This window comes from Phoca vitulina, unplaced genomic scaffold, assembly GCF_004348235.1.
Source record: "Phoca vitulina isolate PV1807 unplaced genomic scaffold, GSC_HSeal_1.0 scaffold121, whole genome shotgun sequence".
In the NCBI taxonomy this organism is placed as follows: Eukaryota; Metazoa; Chordata; class Mammalia; order Carnivora; family Phocidae; genus Phoca; species Phoca vitulina.
The window spans coordinates 176,814-196,391 of NW_022589824.1; the positions used below are offsets into that span (position 1 = coordinate 176,814).

At 60.9% G+C, this 19,578-nt stretch overlaps 2 protein-coding genes across 3 annotated transcripts; one reads left to right on the forward strand and one right to left on the reverse strand.

Moving 5' to 3' along the window:
* Positions 1-3,045: 3,045 nt before the first annotated feature.
* SAPCD2 (suppressor APC domain containing 2) lies at positions 3,046-9,889 on the reverse strand. Its single transcript, XM_032398846.1, is given in 7 exon segments — positions 3,046-5,517; positions 5,590-5,712; positions 5,824-5,910; positions 5,912-5,932; positions 6,229-6,375; positions 6,950-7,062; positions 9,301-9,889. Coding segments are annotated over 7 exon segments (1,209 nt in total). The 3' UTR covers positions 3,046-5,388.
* Positions 9,890-14,236: 4,347 nt separating this feature from the next.
* On the forward strand, positions 14,237-19,569 carry UAP1L1 (UDP-N-acetylglucosamine pyrophosphorylase 1 like 1). 2 transcript variants are annotated; one of them, XM_032398903.1, is made up of 10 exons: positions 14,237-14,575; positions 15,254-15,458; positions 15,597-15,772; positions 16,087-16,259; positions 16,371-16,564; positions 17,089-17,229; positions 17,811-17,996; positions 18,586-18,652; positions 19,134-19,265; positions 19,367-19,569. In XM_032398903.1, the coding sequence occupies exons 1-9, from the start codon at positions 14,287-14,289 to the stop codon at positions 19,215-19,217; spliced, it is 1,515 nt and encodes a 504-aa protein (XP_032254794.1). In that variant the 5' UTR covers positions 14,237-14,286; the 3' UTR covers positions 19,218-19,265; positions 19,367-19,569. The 2 variants fall into 2 exon arrangements, with proteins under 2 accessions (XP_032254794.1, XP_032254792.1); XM_032398901.1 differs by having other exon boundaries at positions 19,134-19,569.
* The last annotated feature ends 9 nt before the right edge of the window (positions 19,570-19,578 follow it).

Here is a 19,578-nt window from a genome sequence, read left to right on the forward strand (position 1 = left end):
GCCTCTCTCTGTCTCTCATGAATAAATAAATAAAATCTTAAAAAAAAAAATGTCTATGTTACCTAGAGCGATCTACACATTCAATGCCATCCCGATCAAAATACCATCAACTTTTTTTCACAGAACTGGAACAAATAATCCTAAAATTTGTATGGAACTAGAAAAGACCCCGAATAGCCAAAGGAATGTTGAAAAAGAAAACCAAAGCTGGTGGCATCACAATTCCGGACTTCCAGCTCTACTACAAAGCTGTCATCATCAAGACAGTATGGTACTGGCACAAAAACAGGCACATAGATCAATGGAACAGAACAGAGAGCCCAGAAATGGACCCTCAACTCTATGGTCAGCTAATCTTCGACAAAGCAGGAAAAAATATCCAATGGAAAAAAGACAGTCTCTTCAATAAATGGTGTTGGGAAAATTGGACAGCCACATGCAGAAGAATGAAACTGGACCATTTCCTTACACCACACACAAAAATAGACTCAAAATGGATGAAAGACCTAAATGTGAGACAGGAATCCATCAAAATCCTCGAGGAGAACACAGGCAGCAACCTCTTTGACCTTAGTTGCAGCAACTTCCTGCTAGGCACGTCTCCAAAGGCAAGGGAAGCAAGGGCAAAAATGAACTATTGGGACTTCATCAAGATAAAAAGCTTTTGCACAGCAAAGGAAACAGTCAACAAACCAAAAGACAACCGACAGAATGGGAGAAGATATTTGCAAATTTCTAATCATATAAATGGCTAGATCTATAAAGACCATATCAAACTCACCACCCAAAGAACAAATAATCCAGTGAAGAAATGGGCAGAAGACATGAACAGACATTTTTCCAAAGAAGACATCCAAATGGTCAACAGACACATGAAAAAATGCTCAACATCGCTTGGCATCAGAGAAATAGAAACCAAAACCACAATGAGATACCATCTCACACCTGTCAGAATGGCCAAAATTAACAAGTCAGGAAACGACAGACGTTAGCGAGGATGCGGAGAAAGGGGAACCCTCCTACACTGTTGGTGGGAATGCAAGCTGGTGCAGCCACTCTGGAAAACAGTATGGAGGTTCCTCTGGAAGTTGAAAATAGGGACACCTGCGTGGCTCAGTTGGTGAAGCGTCTGCCTTTGGCTCAGGTCGTGATCCTGGGGTCCTGGGATCGAGCCCCGAATTGGGCTCCCTGCTCAGCGGGGAGCCTGCTTCTCCCTCTGCCTCTACCGCTCCCCCTGCTTGTTCTCTCTCTCTCTGTCAAATAAATGAATAAATAAAATCTTAAAAAAAAAAAAAAAAGGAAACAAACTGAGGGTTGCCGGAGGGGAGGTGGGTGGGGGATGGGGTATCCAGGTGATGGGCATTAAGAGGGCATATGACGTCATGAGCACTGGGTGTTATATGCAGCTGATGAATCACTGACCTCTACTGCTGAAACCAATAATACACTGTGTTAATTAATTGAATTTAAATAAAAAAAAAAAAAACTAGAGTTGAGTCCACTCACATACATTGTGATTACCAACATATCTCCATCACCTTATTGTGTTTTTCTCTCTTAAGACTGAACTTTTTCCTCTTCTCACCCTGTCCGCCTGCCCCTCCGTTCTTGGGAAGGTGTATGTGGATAACCACTATTTTACCTGACTCTCCTAGTTATTTTAATATACATACTTAATGAAATCTAAAGTGAGTATCTTTTCCCTTCTTATGAACAATTCGAGCACTAAGAATGCCTCAGCTCCAGGCTCCCCTACCCGCGTGCCCTTTCTACATGATCTCAGTTCTCTCCTGGGTCCCCCCATTAGCACACTTACTATTATTACTACTATTGTGTATATAGTCCATGTTTGCTTAGACTTAATGATGTATTTTGATTGGCTTTAAAATACGTCCACAAATTATTTGATTCTCCTTCCTTGAAAAGGTGGTGCCCGATTCCCTTCCTACACCCCTTGAGAAAGGACTGGACTGAGGACTGGCTTCTAAGCATCAGAGGTAAGACAGAGGTGATGTTGTGACTCAGTGACTCCTGAGCCAAGGTCCTCGCAGAGGGGCTCTCGGGTCATCTGCTCTAGGGGAAGCAGATGGAGTGCTGCGAGGACACGGAGACAAGGAATCCAGGTGCTCTACCAGCTGCCCCGTGAGGGCGCCATTTTGGAAGCTGGCCCTTTGGAGACAGTGGCCCCAGCAGACACCTCACCTGCGGCCACAGGACATTCCAAGCCGGACCGTCCAGTGCGACTGCTCCCGAGCTCCTCACCCACAGAAACAGAAAGAAAAGACCTGCTGCTTTAAACCACTGAGCCTCAAGTTAATTCATTCTGCAGCAGTAGACAGCTCATCCTTATTTAGGGCTCCTTCTTGACTTCTGCCTTTTTTCTGAAGTCCTTCCTCCAGAATTTTCTTTAGTGAAGTCCTGTGGGTGGTAAACTCGCATTTCGGGGTGTGGGGAGAGGAAATGTTTTTATTTATGTTATCCTCATTCTTGAAAGGGTTTCCCTGGGTCTGGCCTTGTGTGTTGGTGGTTACATCGTCTTGGCCGTCGCCTTCCTCTCCCCCGGGCCTCTGATGAGCTCCCTGGTAGGCAACTGCTTTCCTCCCTGGATTCTTTCATGATCTTGTGAGAATGTGCCTTTCTTCCTATTCAGCCTGGCTGGCATTTGCTGGGATTTCTGGATCAGAGAACGGAGGTTTTTAGACAATTCTGGGAAACTTAAAGCCAGTTTATCATCATATAGCTCCCCCTTCCTTGTCCTCTTCTAGGAAATGCAACCAGATGAGTGACCCTCGCCTCTCGTTCTGACTCTGGGCTGTGTTCTGGATCACTTCCTAAGCTCTTCTGGTTCACTAACTCTCCAGCTGAAAATTTTCATCGGAAGCTTAGTCCATTTGAGGTTCTCATTTCCATTTTATTTCTATAGGTTGTTTGCTTTTTCATGCTTTATTGCTCATCTTTATAGACCAAAAGCTTATGCTTTCACAGAATCAGAAACTATGAAGACTATTCCTTGTTTATATTTTCAAGAATCTTTTATTTCTTCAGACATATAAAAGTTATTGTATATTCTCTGATAATTACAATATCTTAAATTTTTGTGGAATCTGTTCTTTCTGCTGGCTGTCGTGGTGGGTGCACTCCTGGTGTGTGTGAAAAAGCTTTTTAACGTAGAGGTGCTCATTTTCCTTGGGACTTGACCTACATGAAATCACTGGGGCAGTGATTCTCAATCAGGGACGATGTTTCTACCACCACCACCCCTGGGACATCTGGCAACCTCTTGAGACATTTTAGTTGTCACAACCGAGGGTGTGAACATCAACATCACACCGTAAGACAGCGCCCCCCGCCCCCGACTTACTCAGCCCCAAATGTTACTAGTGCTTTGCAGAGGATGGGTCTGCTTCTGCCACCTGACCGGGACCTGCCAACCTGGGGCCACTTAAACTTCTTCCCTGGAGGTGTCTAGGGCCCACAGGTAGCCTGGTTTCAGACTGCAAACAAAGAGGACATGTGTTTACAGCCTGGGTAGAGCACTGAGGACAAGGGGGGTTCTTCTCTGAGTTGCCTTCCACGTAGCCAGCTCATCTTGCAGTGAAGGGGCGCTTCCTGCGGAAGGTCTCCTGGTGGAAGACAGCTGGGGCGGACACCGTGTTGTCTGTGTGAAGACAGCAGAGGGAATGCAGAACCTCCAGGCGGGGCAGACGCCCCAGGGGACATGGCTGCCTCCTCCACTGTAATGGCTTCCTCAGATTCCTTCACTCTGTCGTGGAGGGCTGGGTAGGGGTGAGCAAGGTGAAGCAGGGAGGGGGTGTTCTAGCAGATGGAACACCGTTTGCAAAGACCAGAGGCGGGAGGCTGGCCGTCCGGCTGCAGCCCAGCTCCTGGCAGGGCCTGGGAAAGGCTGTAGAGGCTCAGCCCAGGGGCTGCCCTGAGCAATAGGGTCACGGGAGGATCAAGAGTGGGGGGGGCGGGGTACAGTTTTCAGTTTTGGAAATGTCACGGGTTGCGTTTGGAGGACCTGTGAGCAGAGACTCCCAGTGAGAGGGTGGGCTCAGGGTCAGGTGTGGAGGACGTGGGACGGAAGGGGGGGAGAGCAGATCCAAGAGCTCCTGGTGGGTAGGTCCCAAACTGTCAATCGGGAGGATTTCTCCGGGGTGGCCACTGCCCTGCATGTCCCAGTGGGTGCTGGGGGCCCTGTCTTACTCTTCAAGACCCCATTCCCCTCTTGGCTCCCCTCCCACAGAGCCTGTGTGGGTCTAGACCTGGGGGTTCTTGGGCTCCCCAGAAGAGCCCACCCCACCCTCCGAGGAGGGCAGCTTGCATGCTGCGCAGATTTGGGCCTGACTCAGGACAATCCCCCTCACCGTCTGCAAGCCCAGCGTGGGGAACTCAGAGCTGGGGCCGGCAGCCAGCCACCCTCACCCCGGACCCCTCCTCTGCCGCCGGCACCCTCCAGGGCTGTGGGAGTCCACGTGCCCAAACTCTCCTGGTTGATGGGGTCTCACACCCCATGCCTGGGGCCCCCCCACCGCACAACCCAACGGTGATGTCCTGTCCTCGGTGTGGGAGGCGAGTCCCTGTGGGGTGGAGGCTCCCCCTTCGGGGGAGGCCTGGTGCAGGGGTGGGGAGTTGTCCCTGACAAGGACCCTGCCTCGTCTCTTCCTGGACCCCATGGCTTTCCTGCTCTGTGGCTGAGCCGGCCCAAGTCTGACACCGAGCTGGGGGGGGACAGGGAGGGTGTGGGGGGTCCCTACACCTGGGAACCTTGAATCATGTGGGGTAGGCCCCGGTGGGGGTGCGTGGCCTACAAGGAACCTTGGGGGGCACCCCTGGGGGGCCCATGCTGACATCTCTCGTGGGGACAGAGCCCTCCCCAGGGGAGACCTCGCAGTGGCCGCTGCCGGGCGGCTCCGGCTGTCGTGCACGAGCATCCTCTGCTGGCCGCGGCCGGAAGTGCAGCCTAGTGGGACCAGTACCTTTCACTGGAGACCCCAGGTCAGAGAGGACAGGCCAGCGTAAACCCCGCCTGCCCAGAGCTGCCTGAGATCTGGTAAACGTGGGGGGCCCCCCACTGTCCACTGGCGGCAGCAGTAGCAGCTTCACGCTATGTTAGCACCATGAAGCCCCACCCCGGTCTAGCCCCCCAAGGCTGGGACCGAGTCCGTGTCCGGGGCCACGGCACATTCTGGCCCACAGCCCACCCGCTGGCTCCACCTGGGGCTGAGGGGGCCTGGGGGGCCTGGGGGAGCCCAGAATGCAAGAGAGGAAGAAACCTGTGTCCAGGGCCAGTCAGGCGGTCTTCAGCCTAAGTGGGGCTCAAAGAGGTACCTGCCCGGGCTGACGGCCAGGCCAGGCCCTAAGGGCTGTGTCCATGCCCACGGCCAGCTAGATGAAGGTGGAGTCCAAGGGCCCGGCATCCTGCTGGCTGAGGGCGCGCGCCTCAAACAGCTGCTTGATGAGGGCAGATTTCTCCTGCTCCAGTCGTGTGATACGCTCACTCTTGCTGGTCACCTCCTGGGCAGGCGGGAGGTCGGTCAGGGCCCACCAGGCCTCCAGCCCCCACCCCCACCCTTCCCTGCTCCTCACCTGCGTGAGGAGCCGGTTCTGCTCTTTCAGCATGAGGATGGTCTGCTGCTGCCAGCCTGGGGCTGAGGGCGAGGCGGGGGCCGGGGCCGGGCACGGGGGCCCCGAGGACAACGAGGGCAGAGCCTACGGGAGGGCATGGTCAGGCAGGCCTGGCGTTCCCGGGCACAGGGTGAGGGGTGGCGCCACGCTGGGCACGGGCCCTCTGCGGGGCTGGGCGGCCTGGGGGGCACTCACCCTGCCTGCGCAGGCTGCAGCCAGCAGCTCCCCCAGGCGCCGGGCCACCTCCTGTACTTTGGGCAGCAGCCGGCCCAGTGGGGGGGGGGCTCCCCTCACTGCCAAAGTCCTGGGAGGAGAGCAGGAAAGGGGACGGTCAGCGAGCAGGACCAGCCAGAGATCAGCCACCGTGCCTTGAGGGGGGTCCTCACGGGTGGCGCTTCTGTCCCCCCAGATTACTGCTTAGAGCAGACAGGGAGCCCTCGGCGTTGCTGGTGGGGGATTCTGCCCTAGGGTGTGTGTGTGGGGGGTCCCAGCACCCTGGGGGAGGGCATGTGCCCTGGAATAGGGCCGTCCTGTGCCGCCCTGGGGGTGCTGCCTGTGTCTAGGGACAGGGACAGCCCAGCCTCGGGCGGCGTCACTCACGGCGCTGGCCCTGCTCTGGCCCAGACGGCGCTGGCGTTCCTGCACGCGCTGCAGCTGCTGCTGGTACCAGTCACGGCCCCGCGCCATCAGCTCGAGGCCTTGTAGCAGCACCTCCTTCTCCTGCTCCAGCTCCCGCATCTGCTGCAGCTGCCCCGTGGGGGGCACACGCGCGAGTGAGCACGCAGACTGTGCTCGCCTGCGCGGGCCTCCATGTGTGCGTGCGGAGCCACGGCCCACAGACCACCCCACGCCGGCACCGACCTGCCCGCGCCCGTGCCGGGAAGCACAGCCCCCCAGAACACGGCCCTCCCTCGGCCCTCCACGCAGCCTGCCCCTGGGGAACACAGGCAACACTCCCCAGCTCAGCAGCTCCCCTTCGGGCAAGCGGTGTGCACGCAGCCGGTGAGCCGGGCTAACTTGGCGAAGGGGAGGTCATGAAGCCGGCTGGTGTGGGGCCGTTCTGGGGAGGGGCCGTGCCCACTCCACATGCCACGGCACACCCAGGCTGCTTCTCTCTAAAGGACTTCATCTGGCCCTGAGCCATCCCTCAAGCGGGTTCAAGCCCGCATGGGGAGACATGTTTGTAATTAACTGACATTCCAGCCCCTGGGACCCAGCTTTGGCTGCTACCTCCCAGGTGGAGGGGTGGTCCAGGAGACCAAGCGTGGGGGCCAAGTGCAATCCCAGGCAAGATGGAGAATCCCCGAGAGCCCTCACTCACCAGGTCACAGTCCACACCGCTGGTGATGGTGTGTCTGCGACGTTCCCCTCGGGCACGGGGGGCCCGACGGGCATCGCCCAGGCCCAGCTCCCGGGGCCTGCAGGCCAGTGCACCTGCAGAGAGAGGCAAGGCCCTGGCTCATTTCCAGGCCTGCCTAGTCAAGCTCAATGCCCCCCACCCCAAGCCTGGTAATGCAAAGCTGGGTGTCCAGGCCGACATGCCTCTGGGGTCGTGGGCAGTTCGGAGCCTCTGCATGGATGCGCCCCATCTCAACCCATTCCGGGGGCGCGGGCAACCGCCTAGCCCTGCACACACTGCCTCTGTGGGGTCTGGTTCCCCACTTGACCCCCACCAACTCGCCTTACCCCTATCTTGGGGAGGGCTGTCTGGTCCTTGAGGCTGCATGTTTGTACACACAACACAAATGCGTGTGCCCACACACATGCCCCAGCATGAGTGCCCTGAGGGCAAGGGCTTTACCCATTTTGTCTGGGCATCCCCTGTGCACAGAGCCCTTTGGGTACACCGCAGGGGCTCAAGGGCGGCTAGGTATAGGGTGAGTGAGCAGGGCCCCGGGCTTCCTTGCTTCTCTCTCCTTGTCTGCCAGGGCCTTTAAGGGTGGCAGGAGGTGGGGCAGGTGAAATGGGAGGGCACAGTTGGCCCAGACCTAACTTTTCCCAGGAAGGATAAAACAAAGTCGGGCCAACACATACGTGCAAACACCGCGCTCAGCGCAGAACTTATGAGTTTCTATGGCTCAGGCATCCACCTGTGGCGGAGTCGGCTTAGGGGTGAAAAGCCAGCGGGGCCAGCTGGCTTCCCTGGGGGATGGGGAGTGTATGCAGGGCAACACAAGAGGGGAGGAGTGGGGTGCAGGTGTGGAGGAAATCACCTTCCCCTGGCTCCCTAGCCCTATCCCCCACACCAGGCTCAGCCTCACAGGCTAGGCCCCTGGCACTGGCAAAGGGGAGCGGGGGGTGATGCAAGAAGGGGACATGTCCACAGGGTTGGCACCAGGTGGCAGGGCAGGCCTCCGGCCAGCCCTAGCAGACAGGCTCCAAGCAAGCCCAGTGATCGCGTCCCAACCTGCCCGTGCTACATGGCTGGCAGAGAAGATACAGCAGAGGGAGGCCGGGGGGCAGGGAACAACCCCAGAACACCTGGGCTTGGTCTGGGGGCAGCTCCCAGATTCCCGGATGACAGCACACTGGGTGTTCAGTTGGATGACCAGCAGGCGCAGGGAGCCCGGTCCCCGTCTAGGCCTGAGCGAGCAGCCTGTACCCGCTGGGCCAGGGCAGGCCTGGGTGCACTGAGCTCCATCAGGGCCAAAGAAGGGGGGCCTGGGTCTCGGGGTGGGGGGCTCTGTGTGGTATGGGGCCTTTCTCTTCCTGGGAAGCCAGGGGATCTTGGAGCTCCACATTTGGCACCCCGCACACATGCCATGCCTCTTGTCTGGGCCTCTGCTTGTAAAGGTGACAGTGAGAGGCTGGCCTGAGCCTAAAGCTGCCCCATGGGGAGCACTAGCCACCTGCCCAGCCCTGCGTCCATCCTCAGAGGGGTGCCCAGGGGTGCAGGCATGCAGGCTGAATGCCTTGAGGGGTTTGGACCCAGCCCTGATCCATAATGCAGCTGCTATTCCCAGAGCAGACACTAGAGGGGCCCACCAGGGTCGTTCAGCCATCTCCTGTCACTGCCAACTGGACTGGAAGCCAGGCAAGGACCCAGCTGACCACCCACGGGGGGCTGCGTCTGGGTCTCCCCCTGGTGTCAGCCCAGCAGGCCTTGAAGTTGGGCTGGAGACCCACCCACCCACCACTTGACTCTTCCTGGCAACCAGGCCAGGTCTTCCTGGGACACCTCCACCGGCCTCGGTGCTGGGGGCAGTGGGCCCAGCCCTCTTGGTGGAGCTGCCAAACTAAGCACCCAAAAAGGCAGAGAGAGCCCCTCTCAGTCGGGGTAGCCTCTCTCCTCTGCACTAGAGGGAAACTCCTCTGCCTAGGCTGTTATCAGAGATGCGACTGAGGGCCTTAGTGTCCCCAGGTGTGGGGCAGGAATCCCCAGTGCTCAGCTCAGGCCGGGTAGGGCGACTTCCTGGTGGAGTTTGGAGTCACCCACCCGCCCCTTGGCCCTGGTAGCCTCCCACGGTGGCGGGGGAGGGGTTGGCCTGCCTCCGGCCGCGGAGCACACCGGGGAAGACAAGAGGGCCCCTTCCCTCTAGGCGCTGTCGGCCCTTGGGGCCACTTAGAGCTGCCCGCCCCCGTCCCCCGCGGTAGGAGAGGCGCAGGTCGCGGGGGTCGGGGGAGGGGGGGCGGACAGCTACGAGGCGGGGCTGGAAGCCGCCCCGCACTCACCAGAGTCCGCGCTCGGGCTCCGCTCCAGCGCCGCGCCCTGGGGCTGCTCGGGCTCCGCGGAACCGGGCGCTGCCTCTGCTGGCCCGCACAGCTTCTCCAGGCTCCGGGCCGCGCCGCCGGGGACGGTCGGCGGGGACCGCGAGCCCAGGGGTAGGGGCTTCCTCTCCAGGACCGTCCGCGGCTCGTCGGCCGGCGCGAACACCAGGCGCGGCGGCGGCGGCGGCTGCTGAACCCCGGGCCGCGCCGGGCAGCCTTCCCGGGCCGGGGCGCGGGCCTGGCCCCGCGGGCCGCCGTCGGCGCTCGGCAGCGAGGTGCGCAGGCCAGCCACGAAGCGCTCGAAGGTCAGGTAGCCGCTGGCCGGGGCCACCTGGCGCAGGCCCTCCAGCACGCCGCGGGGTAACTCGCGCGCGTCAGCGCCCTGCCAGCGGGACTCGATCTCGCGCAGGTGCACGCAGCCGCGCCGCCGGTCGTCCAGGATGTCGAAGAGGGTGCGCAGGCTCTGCAGGAAGGCGCGCGGCAGCCCCTCGGTGCCGGGCGCGGGCGCGGCGGGGGGCCCGCGGCCCGGCTCGGCCATCGCGGCTCCGGCCATGGGCGGCCGCCGCCGGGCTCAGTCCCCGGCTCCGTCCCCGGCTCCGTCCCCGCGCGGCCCGACGGCGGGGCCCGGCCGGCGCGCGCAACGCGCCGCGACAATAGCTGCGACTTTTTGAATGGACCCTCCTCGTGGCGTCAGCGCTCATTAGCATTCGCGGCGGCCATTGGCCGAAGCCGGCCCGTCTGCTCCCGGATTGGCTGAGAGGCCGCCAGCCCGGTTTGATTTTCCGCCGAGGGCACCGCCCCGCGCGCTCCCGCCGCCGTGCCGGCTGCGGCCGGGGATGCGCAGCGGCCCGGGACCGGCGGGGAGGGGGGGGGCGGGGTCCCGCAACTCGGCCCCCCTCGGCCTCGCGGGTGGGGGAGAAAGACCCGAGCGGACCCCTTTCTGCTCCCCCCGCCACCGGCAGCCCTCTCGCGGCGGTTCGGCCCTCTCCGAGGGGCGGGGCCTGGGGCCCTACGGAAAACCTGTCCCCGGTGGCCTCGTGGGGGTAAGGATGGGGAGCACACCTGCTCCAGGGATTTACCTTCTCCGCCTGGCTCCCCTGGGGACTCTTCGCCCCCTACTCGGGGTCCCCTGGCCCAGGCACCCCGACTCTGGGGCCCATTTACCGGGAAAGTCCCAAGAGGATCGTGGGCTCCAGCCAGCTGGGCGCTTCCCGTCACAGAGGCCTCTCTGTCCACAGTGCTGCTGGCTCCTCCCCTTGTCCCTGGGGACGGCCTGGCCTTTCCTGCCTACTGCAGGACAAAGCCACTTTTTCCTGTGTCCCCAGATCTCCATCTGGTGACCCGCTCTCCTCTGCTTCCAAAGTCCTCTGCCCCAGCCTCTTCCTCTGGCTGGACACTTCCTGCAGCGGCTCCCTGACTCTCACAGCCTCTGCAGCCCAGCCGGCAGCCCTGTGTCCCCAGCGGCCCCTGCTTCATTTCCAGCCAGGATCCCATCCTTCTGTCTGGCCAGTCTGGGAGGGGGCTGGAGCTTAGTCTGCTGTCTCTTCAAGAAGAGAACTTCCTCCTGTTAGGGTAGTAAAATGAATTTCTTCCTGCCCAGGAATGTGAGGTCAGCTGGGACAGGTGCTATGTTCAGGAGAGTTCCCCCGGTCAGGGCTTCCTGACTCCATTCTAAATGAGGCTTCCCTTTATTAATTTCATAGCCCTCAAAGTTGGGGCTCCGTTGTGGTAAGGAATTTTGGAAAGACCTAGAAAGCTGTGAGCCTGGCATTTCCCCATGGAGCCTGATCCATCCCTGCCTTCCCCTTTAGTGGCAGAACCAGCCAAAATCCCAGCATTCAAGCTGTTTGTCCTGCAGTTCATCTCCCCCTCCTACTCCCCTTCCAGCACACCTGCCCGGTCCCTCATCCTTAGGGTACCCAGCAGTCCCTCACCTTGGGCCCCTGCACATGGTAGCTCTCCCACCAGGAACACCTTTGCCTGTCTGCTCCGGGCTGATCCCTCTGCATCCTTTGAAACTCCACTCAGGTACCTGACCCACACCTTGGAAGTTATAGTCCTGATCTTCAAAGCATGAGGCTGCCTTCTAGTGATGGTGCTTCTGTCCCCATGAGTCCCTCCCTGTGCTTTCTGGAAGCAGGACAGGGCCTCCCCATGGCCTAGCATGAGTCTGGCCCACAGTGGAGGCTTAGTGGGTGGCCCACACATGGGAAGCCCCATCCTGTGGACACGCCACCCTTGGGTGGGTTGGGGAGGCCTGGAGACAGCTCCGTGGGGGTTCGTGCCAGCAACAGCTCAGGACAGCAGGACAGCGTGGCCAGCAGCACCCAGGCCAGGCCCCTGTGAACCTGAGCCCACCGCACAGAGAGAACAAGGCCTTCTCAGAGCATCAGGAGCTGTGGGGGAGGAGGCCCTCGGTCTGTGGGCTTCCTGGTGGGCTTCCCCGGCTAGGCGCTGGTGGAAGGCATGCAGACACTGGAGTCGGTCCCAGCTCCGGGTGTGGGACTGGGGCGTGGTCCCCTGTACTTCCCGTCCTGAATTCTGACCACTTCCTCCTTCTACCCCACTTTCCAGCCTGGCCCAACACTTTCCTAGCTTTGTCTTTCAGTGTTGCTGTCACCCCCAGGGGCTTCCCAGAGCTCCAGACCAAGTGGGGCCCCTGTGGTTTTTGAGGTGCCGGCCCCACTTGTAATTATGTTCTCACTGTGCCAGCTTGGAGCTCCCTGGAGGTGGATGGTGGGGCCCTCTGTCCCCAGCCTCACACAGTCCCTGTGCCTGTGCCAGGTTCTCTGGTCTCCATCCTGTAGTAACAACCGGGGACCCATGCTGGCCTCTGGACCCTGGCTCCCCTGAACCCTTTGGATGAAGCCCTAGGGCACAAGAAAGGTGATTCCTGGGTCACAAGCCTGCCTTTGCCAGGTTGTCCAGGAGCTTGTTGCTCACTTCTCCCTCGCTGACACCCCCACCTGTCTGCCCAGGTGGGCCAGCTCTCCTACTCTTGCCCTTCAGGTGCCTCTGGCTACCCAGCCTCAACTGTCCAAACCCTTCTGGTATCAGCCCCACCCCCCATCTTGAAGCGAGATTTGGGGGTCTCTCTGAGATGAACTCTGAGTTCATGTGACACCTGCCTTCAAGGGCACATGTGCGGGGGTGAGAGTTCCCATGGACTCTGGCCTGGGGCGCGGAGCCCACTCTGCTTCTGGGCTCCCTCCCTCCCGCGCTCACCCTCCGTCTCTAACATGTGCCCTTCAACTACCACAAACTATTGAAGCAGACCATTCATAGATTCATTCACTCATTCAGCAAGCACTCCCTGAACACTTGATGTGGCCCAGTCACTGAGCTAGGTGTGGGATCCAACACTCATTCATTCATTCAACAAACATTTACTGAGTACCTACCGTGTGCTGGGCAATGATCTAAGGTGATGGAGCAGAGCAGTGAACCAAACTACCTCCAGCTCTCCTGGAGTTTCCTTTCCTTGGGGGAGCCGGGCAACAGAGAATGCAGAAAGGCAGGAAGGTGGGCGCCTGGGTGGCTCAGTTGGTTAAGCGACTGCCTTCGGCTCAGGTCATGATCCTGGAGTCCCTGGATCGAGTCCCGCATCGGGCTCCCTGCTCGGCAGGGAGTCTGCTTCTCCCTCTGACCCTCCCGACCCTCCCCCCTCTCATGTGCTCTCTCTCTCAGTCTCTCTCTCTCAAAATAAATAAATAAAATCTTAAAAAAAAAAAAAAAAAGAAAGGAAGGAACAGAGACGAATGGGAGGGTGCTCTCTGAGCCAACATGACCCGGGAGGGTCTCTACCCAAGGAGGCAACACATGAGTAGAGACCTGGCAAAGTGGGGCAGGAAGTCACTTTCTCGGAAAGAGTAGTCCAGGCCGGAGGAACAGCAAGTGCAAAGGCCCTGTGGCAGGCCTAAGGCTACCCTTGGAAGATAACTTCTTTCAGGTCCACCAGGACTTAGAGTGGGCCCCCAGGGGGGCGGTGGGAAGCTCTGCTTCCTAACCCAGGAAGGGGGTGTGTGGGAGTCTCTGTGCAGAACCTGCCTGCAAAGACACACAATTGCCTTAACAGGGGTTAGCTGGGGCAGGCCTGAGAGAGATGTTACTTTTCCTTTCAGGTCCCAAAGTGCCATTTGAATTTGTTTTACCCTTGAGCATGTATTACTTTTAGACTTAATAAAACTAATTTCTAGAAGAAAACTTTGTCCCAAAATGGCCAAAGCTACTCACTATTTTTCACAAGGGTGTTTATAAACAGCAGGGTATCTATATCTATCGATCTATATATTTTTTAATAAACAGCAAGATATATTAAACTCTGATAGTTAATATAACATGGCAGGGCGAAGGGCTGCTCCTGAGCGGTTCTGGTTACATGGCAATGAGGAGGAGGGATGTGAAGGAGGGAGCCCCCAAGGATGCAGGGTGGCCTTCTTGGGAGTCCTTGCTGGCATCCAGACGCCGGGGCCTACTGTTGATCTGGCTCTATCCTCCCCAGCCCAGCCGCCAGGAGTCTTGGTCAGTGCAAATGGTCACGTGCAGGGACAGACCCTAGCCTCCCCCTCGGGTGTCCTGACCGTCAGGACTGTGGGTCCAGAAAGGGGTGCATTAGAGCTGAAGTCAGCCCTCACGCGCCCGGGCCAGGGGCGTCGCAGATCCCGTGAGGGGGCTTCCCGATTCGGGGCGCCCCGGGCCCCTATGCCTCAGGCGTCCCAGCGCCCTGACTCGGCCCCTCCGTGTCCTGGGCGGGCGAGACCCCAGAGCTCGCGGGCCGCGGCCCAGCGGACAGGGGCGGGGTCAGGACCGGAGGGGGGCGGGGCACTCGGAGGCGGGGTCGAGGCGGGGCGCCCTGGTCCCGCCTCTCTGGGGTCGTCACCGCCCGCTGGGTCCCGTGACGCCCGTAGGAGCGCGCGGGTCACGAGTACTCGCGCGGCCGACAGCGGCGACATGGCCTCGGAGCGGGATGTGCGCGCCCGGCTGCAGCGCGCTGGCCAGGAACACCTGCTGCGCTTCTGCGCCGAGCTGGCGCCGGGGCCGCGCGCCGCCCTCCTGGCCGAGCTGGGGGCGCTGGAGCCGGAGGCGCTGCGCGAGCACTGCCGGCGCGCGGCTGCGGCCTGCGCGCACCCCCCGGGCCCGCCGCCCGACCTGGCCGCGCGCCTGCGGCCCCTGCCCCCCGAGTGCGTGGGCAGCGCGAGCCGGTGCGACCCGGAGATGCGGCGGCTCTGGGAGGAGGAAGGTAGGCGGGGCGGGGCGGGGGTCCCGGGCGGGGCGGGCCTGGCCGGCGGAGGGGGCCCGGCCCCAAGTGGGGGGACCGGAGAGGTTGTACTTGGAGGAGTTTAGCGTGCCTCATTCCTTTGTGGAGGCCCCTTTCACTCGCAGCTCGCGACTGGGGTGTGGGGCTCCAAACGCTGCCAAGGTGGTAGCCGCCCGGAGGCGGCTTGCCCTCGGGAGAGAGTGCTCTGTGCAGGTGCACCTGTCCAAACAGCAGCCCAGCCCGCAGGCGTACTGACCGCGGGGAAGCCTTGCACAATGGCACTCGCTCCCTTTCACATCAGCGCTGGCCCAGGTGCACTCTTGGCCTCGTGGCCTCCCAGGTGAGGCAGGTGCTCCTGGAGGGAAGCCTGCCCAGGGCCCCCACTGCACTGCTCTGACCAGCCTGACCTGGTGTTCCTTCTGAAGGACCCAGGCTGGGAATGAACCCTGGAGGACGTCATCAGGACCCCTGATGGGTCCGGACAAGGTGCGGCGTGGGTGGGGCCCTGGCCCACAGGGGGTCAGAATGTTATTTGGAAGTTTCTGTTCTGTGGCTGTCAGAAGTCTTCGAGTCCTAGACCCAAGTGTGGCTTGCTCTCAGGTGAAGGGGGGTTGTGTGGCAGGTCCCAGGTGTCCCCCTCATGGCACCCTGCACCTCCAGGTTTCCGCCAGATCGCCCTGAACAAGGTGGCCGTGCTGCTACTGGCCGGGGGGCAGGGCACTCGCCTGGGCGTGACCTACCCCAAAGGCATGTACCAGGTGGGGCTGCCCAGCCGGAAGACCCTGTATCAGCTGCAGGCAGAACGGATTCAGCGGGTGGAGCAGCTTGCTGGCCAGCGCCATGGGACCCGCTGCACCATCCCCTGGTGTGCCTTCTCTGCACTACCTTGTCCCCAGAATGACCCCCTGCCCCTGTAGCACCAACCCTGTCCCACACCCAGACCCGGACTCCAGGGCCAGCCCCTGTCGCACCCTGGCCTGCTCAGCCTTGCCTCCCCTTGAAGGTACATCATGACGAGTGAGTTCACGCTGGGGCCCACGGCCAAGTTCTTCAAGGAGCATGACTTCTTCCACCTGGACCCCAACAACGTGATCATGTTTGAGCAGCGCATGCTACCTGCTGTGACCTTTGATGGCAGGGCCATCCTGGAGCAGAAAGACAAGGTTGCCATGGCTCCAGGTATGCCCCACCCCTGAGCCAGGGAAGGACTGCCTGGCCTAGAGCAAGGGGCTAATTAGAGGTCGGGAGGACTGTGGCAGAGGCCAGAATCGTGTGCCTGAAGGCTGTGTGGTCCCGGGTGAGGGGCCTCTCCTCTCTGGGCTGTGGTTCCCATCTGTCACATGAAACAACCATAGGGCTACTTGGATAGTGACGGAGAGCCGCCTCAGGTACAAGGTCCAGCCCCAGGGGCCTCCCCTGCCTCCAGCATGCCCGGGACTAGATGGCTGAAGCCCTGCGGGAGCCCTCCAGAGTGGTCCCCCCTCCCCCTGCAGATGGCAACGGGGGGCTGTACTGTGCACTGTCAGACCACCAGATTCTAGAGGACATGGGGCGTCGGGGAGTGGAGTTCGTGCACGTGTACTGTGTGGACAACATCCTCGTGCGGCTGGCTGACCCCGTCTTCATCGGCTTTTGCGTGCTTCGAGGCGCAGACTGTGGGGCCAAGGTGAGCCCGCCCTGCCGCCTTGCCCCGCCCCTCCGCCCCGCCCCCTCCGCCCCGCCCCCGTCCATCTGGCCCCGCCCCAGCCAGCCTTCCCAACCCGGGCCTTGGCTGCAGGTGGTGGAAAAGGCGTACCCCGAGGAGCCCGTGGGTGTGGTGTGCCAGGTGGACGGGGTCCCCCAGGTGGTGGAGTACAGCGAGATCAGCCCCGAGACTGCGCAGCTTCGTGGGCCCGATGGGAGCCTGCTCTACAGCCTGGGCAACATCTGCAACCACTTCTTCACCCGAGACTTCCTCCAGATGGTCAGCAGGTGTGCTCCGCAGGTGGCCGCGGGTGCTGGCCAGAGTGGCCTGCAGCCTGCACTGACCGGGGCCGGCTGGCCCACCGTGACCTGAGCCAAGTGGGGCTGTGGGTTGGGCTGCAGACAGGCCCTGCATTTCAACAAGCCAGGGGCCCCAGAGCCCTGGCAGCTGCGGCCGTGAGGCTCTGGGGCCACGTCGGCCTGCTCTTCCCCCCATGCCGTGGCAGTTGCCTGCAGGCACCACCCCTTAGCCTGTGGCTTACCGGCTGCCATTTCATCTGGGCGGGGACGTGGCCACTGGGGTGTCTCTCTCTCTCTCTCTCTCTCTGTCTCTCTCTCTGTCTCTCTCTCTCTCTCTCTCTCGGGCCGGGCAGGGCACGCAGGGGATGCCGTGCCCTTCCGGAGACCGGGCTCAGTGCCAGCGCTCCTACCAGCTGCCTTGCCTGGCTGGGTGTGCAGAGAGGTGGGGATGGTGCTCCCGGCGGCATCCCGTCTGAACGGTCTTTCCTTCTGTTGTCCTCCTGTGTCCCCAGCGAGTTTGAGCCCTTGCTGAAGCCGCATGTGGCTGTGAAGAAGGTCCCATACGTGGATGAGGAGGGAAATCCGGTAAAGCCGATAAAACCAAACGGGATAAAGATGGAGAAGTTTGTGTTTGATGTGTTCCAGTTTGCTAAGTTAGTGGCAGAAGTCATTTATTTTTTCCTTCTTCCCTCTCTCTGTTTTGGTGGTGGGTTCTGAGGCCTCGTTGGGCCGGGAAGTGGAGGCTTGCGGGGGACACAGTGGGAGCGCCCCTTTGCAGTGGGGAGTGGGGGCTGTAGGCAGGCTCAGGGAGAAGGCCAGAGGAAGCAGCCCCTGCGGTGTGAGCCTGGCAGCATCTGGGGTGGCCGCAATCTGTGGGGCTTTGTACTCTGGGAGACACCCCTGCCCCTCCTGAGCCCTCCGTCTGTCCCTCCTAAGCCCTCCGTCTGCTCCTGGCCTGGGGTTAGGAGGCTGTTTCCAGGCCAGGTGGCTGGGGGACTCCCAGGGGATGTGGCCCTCGCCCTGGGGTCCCAGGATCTGGGCGTTTGGCTGGTGGGAATGGAAGGACTTCAAGCAGCCCCAGGGACCTCAGGGGCAAAGACGCACGCAGTGCGTGTGGGGCCTCCTCCACGGAGGCGACCCCCACTTAGTCATTGGAACCCCGGAACAGCCTTCACCTGCCCAGGACCGGGGCCTCTGGGCCAGGACTTCGGGTCACTAGTTCTTTTCCACACAGGAGCTTCGTGGCCTTTGAGGTGTCCCGGGAGGAGGAGTTCTCTCCGTTGAAGAATGCTGCCTCGGCTGCCAGGGACAACCCCGCCACGACTCGGCGTGCCCTGCTCACGCAGCATTACCGCTGGGCCCTGCAGGCAGGGGCCCACTTCCTGGATGCCTGTGGGGCCCGGCTCCCCGAACCGCCCAGGTGAGTGTGGGCCTTGGCATGCCCTCCAAAGGACAAGGGAGTCCGGTTCCAGGCCCCGGCCCCAGGGCCTTGTGGGCTGTGCTGCCGTCCGAGCTGCGGCGGGGGCTCGAGCTCCACGCCATGCTGAGTGCAGGTGGCCCGGCGCCCTGCCCAGCCATACAGCGACTGCCTGCAGCCTGGGGCCCAGCCCCTTGAGGTCAGCTCGGGGCCCGGGGCGAGCTGGGTGGCTGCCACCCTTGCTGACTCACTCATAAGCTTTGAAACCAAGACCTAGGCGTGACATTTGGAAGATAGCAAGGCAGGTCCCTCTTTAGGGCTGGCAAAGGAAAGGACGTGAGGTTTCTGTGTCCTCAGGCGTCCGCAGCCACCACCTAATCTGGCAGCCTAGGTGCTGTGTGGGGGCCTGCGGGCTGAGGGGTGTTTTCCTGCCTAAATAAGAGCCTGTCACCTGGGCAGGGGCAGGGTGTCGAGGCTCTGAGTGTGCAGAGGCGCGGGGTATAGCTGAGCGAAGAACGTGGGGAGCGGGGTTGGGCAAGCACAGTGCAGGACATGCGCCCAGGACCATGTGCTGACACACGGGTTCCCGCAGCCTGTCCGGCAGCAGAGAGCCCCCCGCCATCTGTGAGATCTCGCCTTTGGTGTCCTACTCTGGAGAGGTGAGCGCCCACTGGCCCACGTGGGCTTTCTGGGGTAGGGCATGCAGGATCGGGGGCAGGGGCTTGGGAGAAGTGGGTGCTGGGGTAGAAAGTCAAAGATCTGACTCAGTTTACCTATGGGGAAATAGTTTCGTAAGTTACAGAGGATCTTCCGGGACATGGGGTGGGTGACGAATCAAGAGGCCCTCATAGGTCTTGGAGGGGCCAGGAGGATGTCAGGTGGGGTCAGAGTTTGGGGTTCTGGCCAGGAAGACTTTATGGGAGCCTTGCTGAGGGAGGAATGCTGGCCCCAACCCTCTGAGAAGATCTGGCCTGAGCTTACCCTCATAAGGGTCTCATAAGGGCCTGGGTCTAGAAGTGGCATCCAACCCTTGCTGCTGGAAGCCTCTCTGGCCCTACCCCACCCTGGCTCGAGGTGAATTTGTACCCCCTTAAGGACTGAGAGGTGAATATGAGGCCATCATGACTTTCTTGTTTCCAGGGTCTGGAGGAATACCTGCGAGGCCGGGAGTTCCGGTCCCCACTCATCCTGGATGAGAACCAGGCCAGGGCTCTGCAGCCCTGACTCACTCCCAGAGCTGCCAACCCCGGGGCCTGAGGGGCAGGGACACGGGTACCTCCACCAGGGTGGGGCTCCTCCCATCACCGGTACCGTGGACAGAAATGACCCCAGGCGGGCTGGGGACCAACGAGGGCTCTTTGTCTGCGCTCCAGGCTGTGGGGTGTGGGCGGGAGGCAGAGGTCCTCGCTCAGAACAGAGGCCCCCCGGAGGACCGATGGCACGTCCAGCCCTACACGCACACCCGCTTGCTGAGGAGTGCCAGCCGCTCGAGTTTTCCTGCAGAGGCACGGAAGAGGCAACGAGACGGAGGGGGCGGCGTCTCTGCCTCACAGGGCTCCGCGTCTGAGGCGCCGCCGCCTCCCTC

Bases quoted from the DNA above. Each gene is read 5' to 3' on its own strand.
- UAP1L1 (XM_032398901.1), top strand. From the start codon at position 14,287: ATGGCCTCGGAGCGGGATGTGCGCGCCCGGCTGCAGCGCGCTGGCCAG. The intron at 17,997-18,585 runs GTGAGTGTGGGC...GGGTTCCCGCAG, and splicing joins CGGCTCCCCGAACCGCCCAG to CCTGTCCGGCAGCAGAGAGC. The intron at 18,653-19,133 runs GTGAGCGCCCAC...TCTTGTTTCCAG, and splicing joins TGGTGTCCTACTCTGGAGAG to GGTCTGGAGGAATACCTGCG.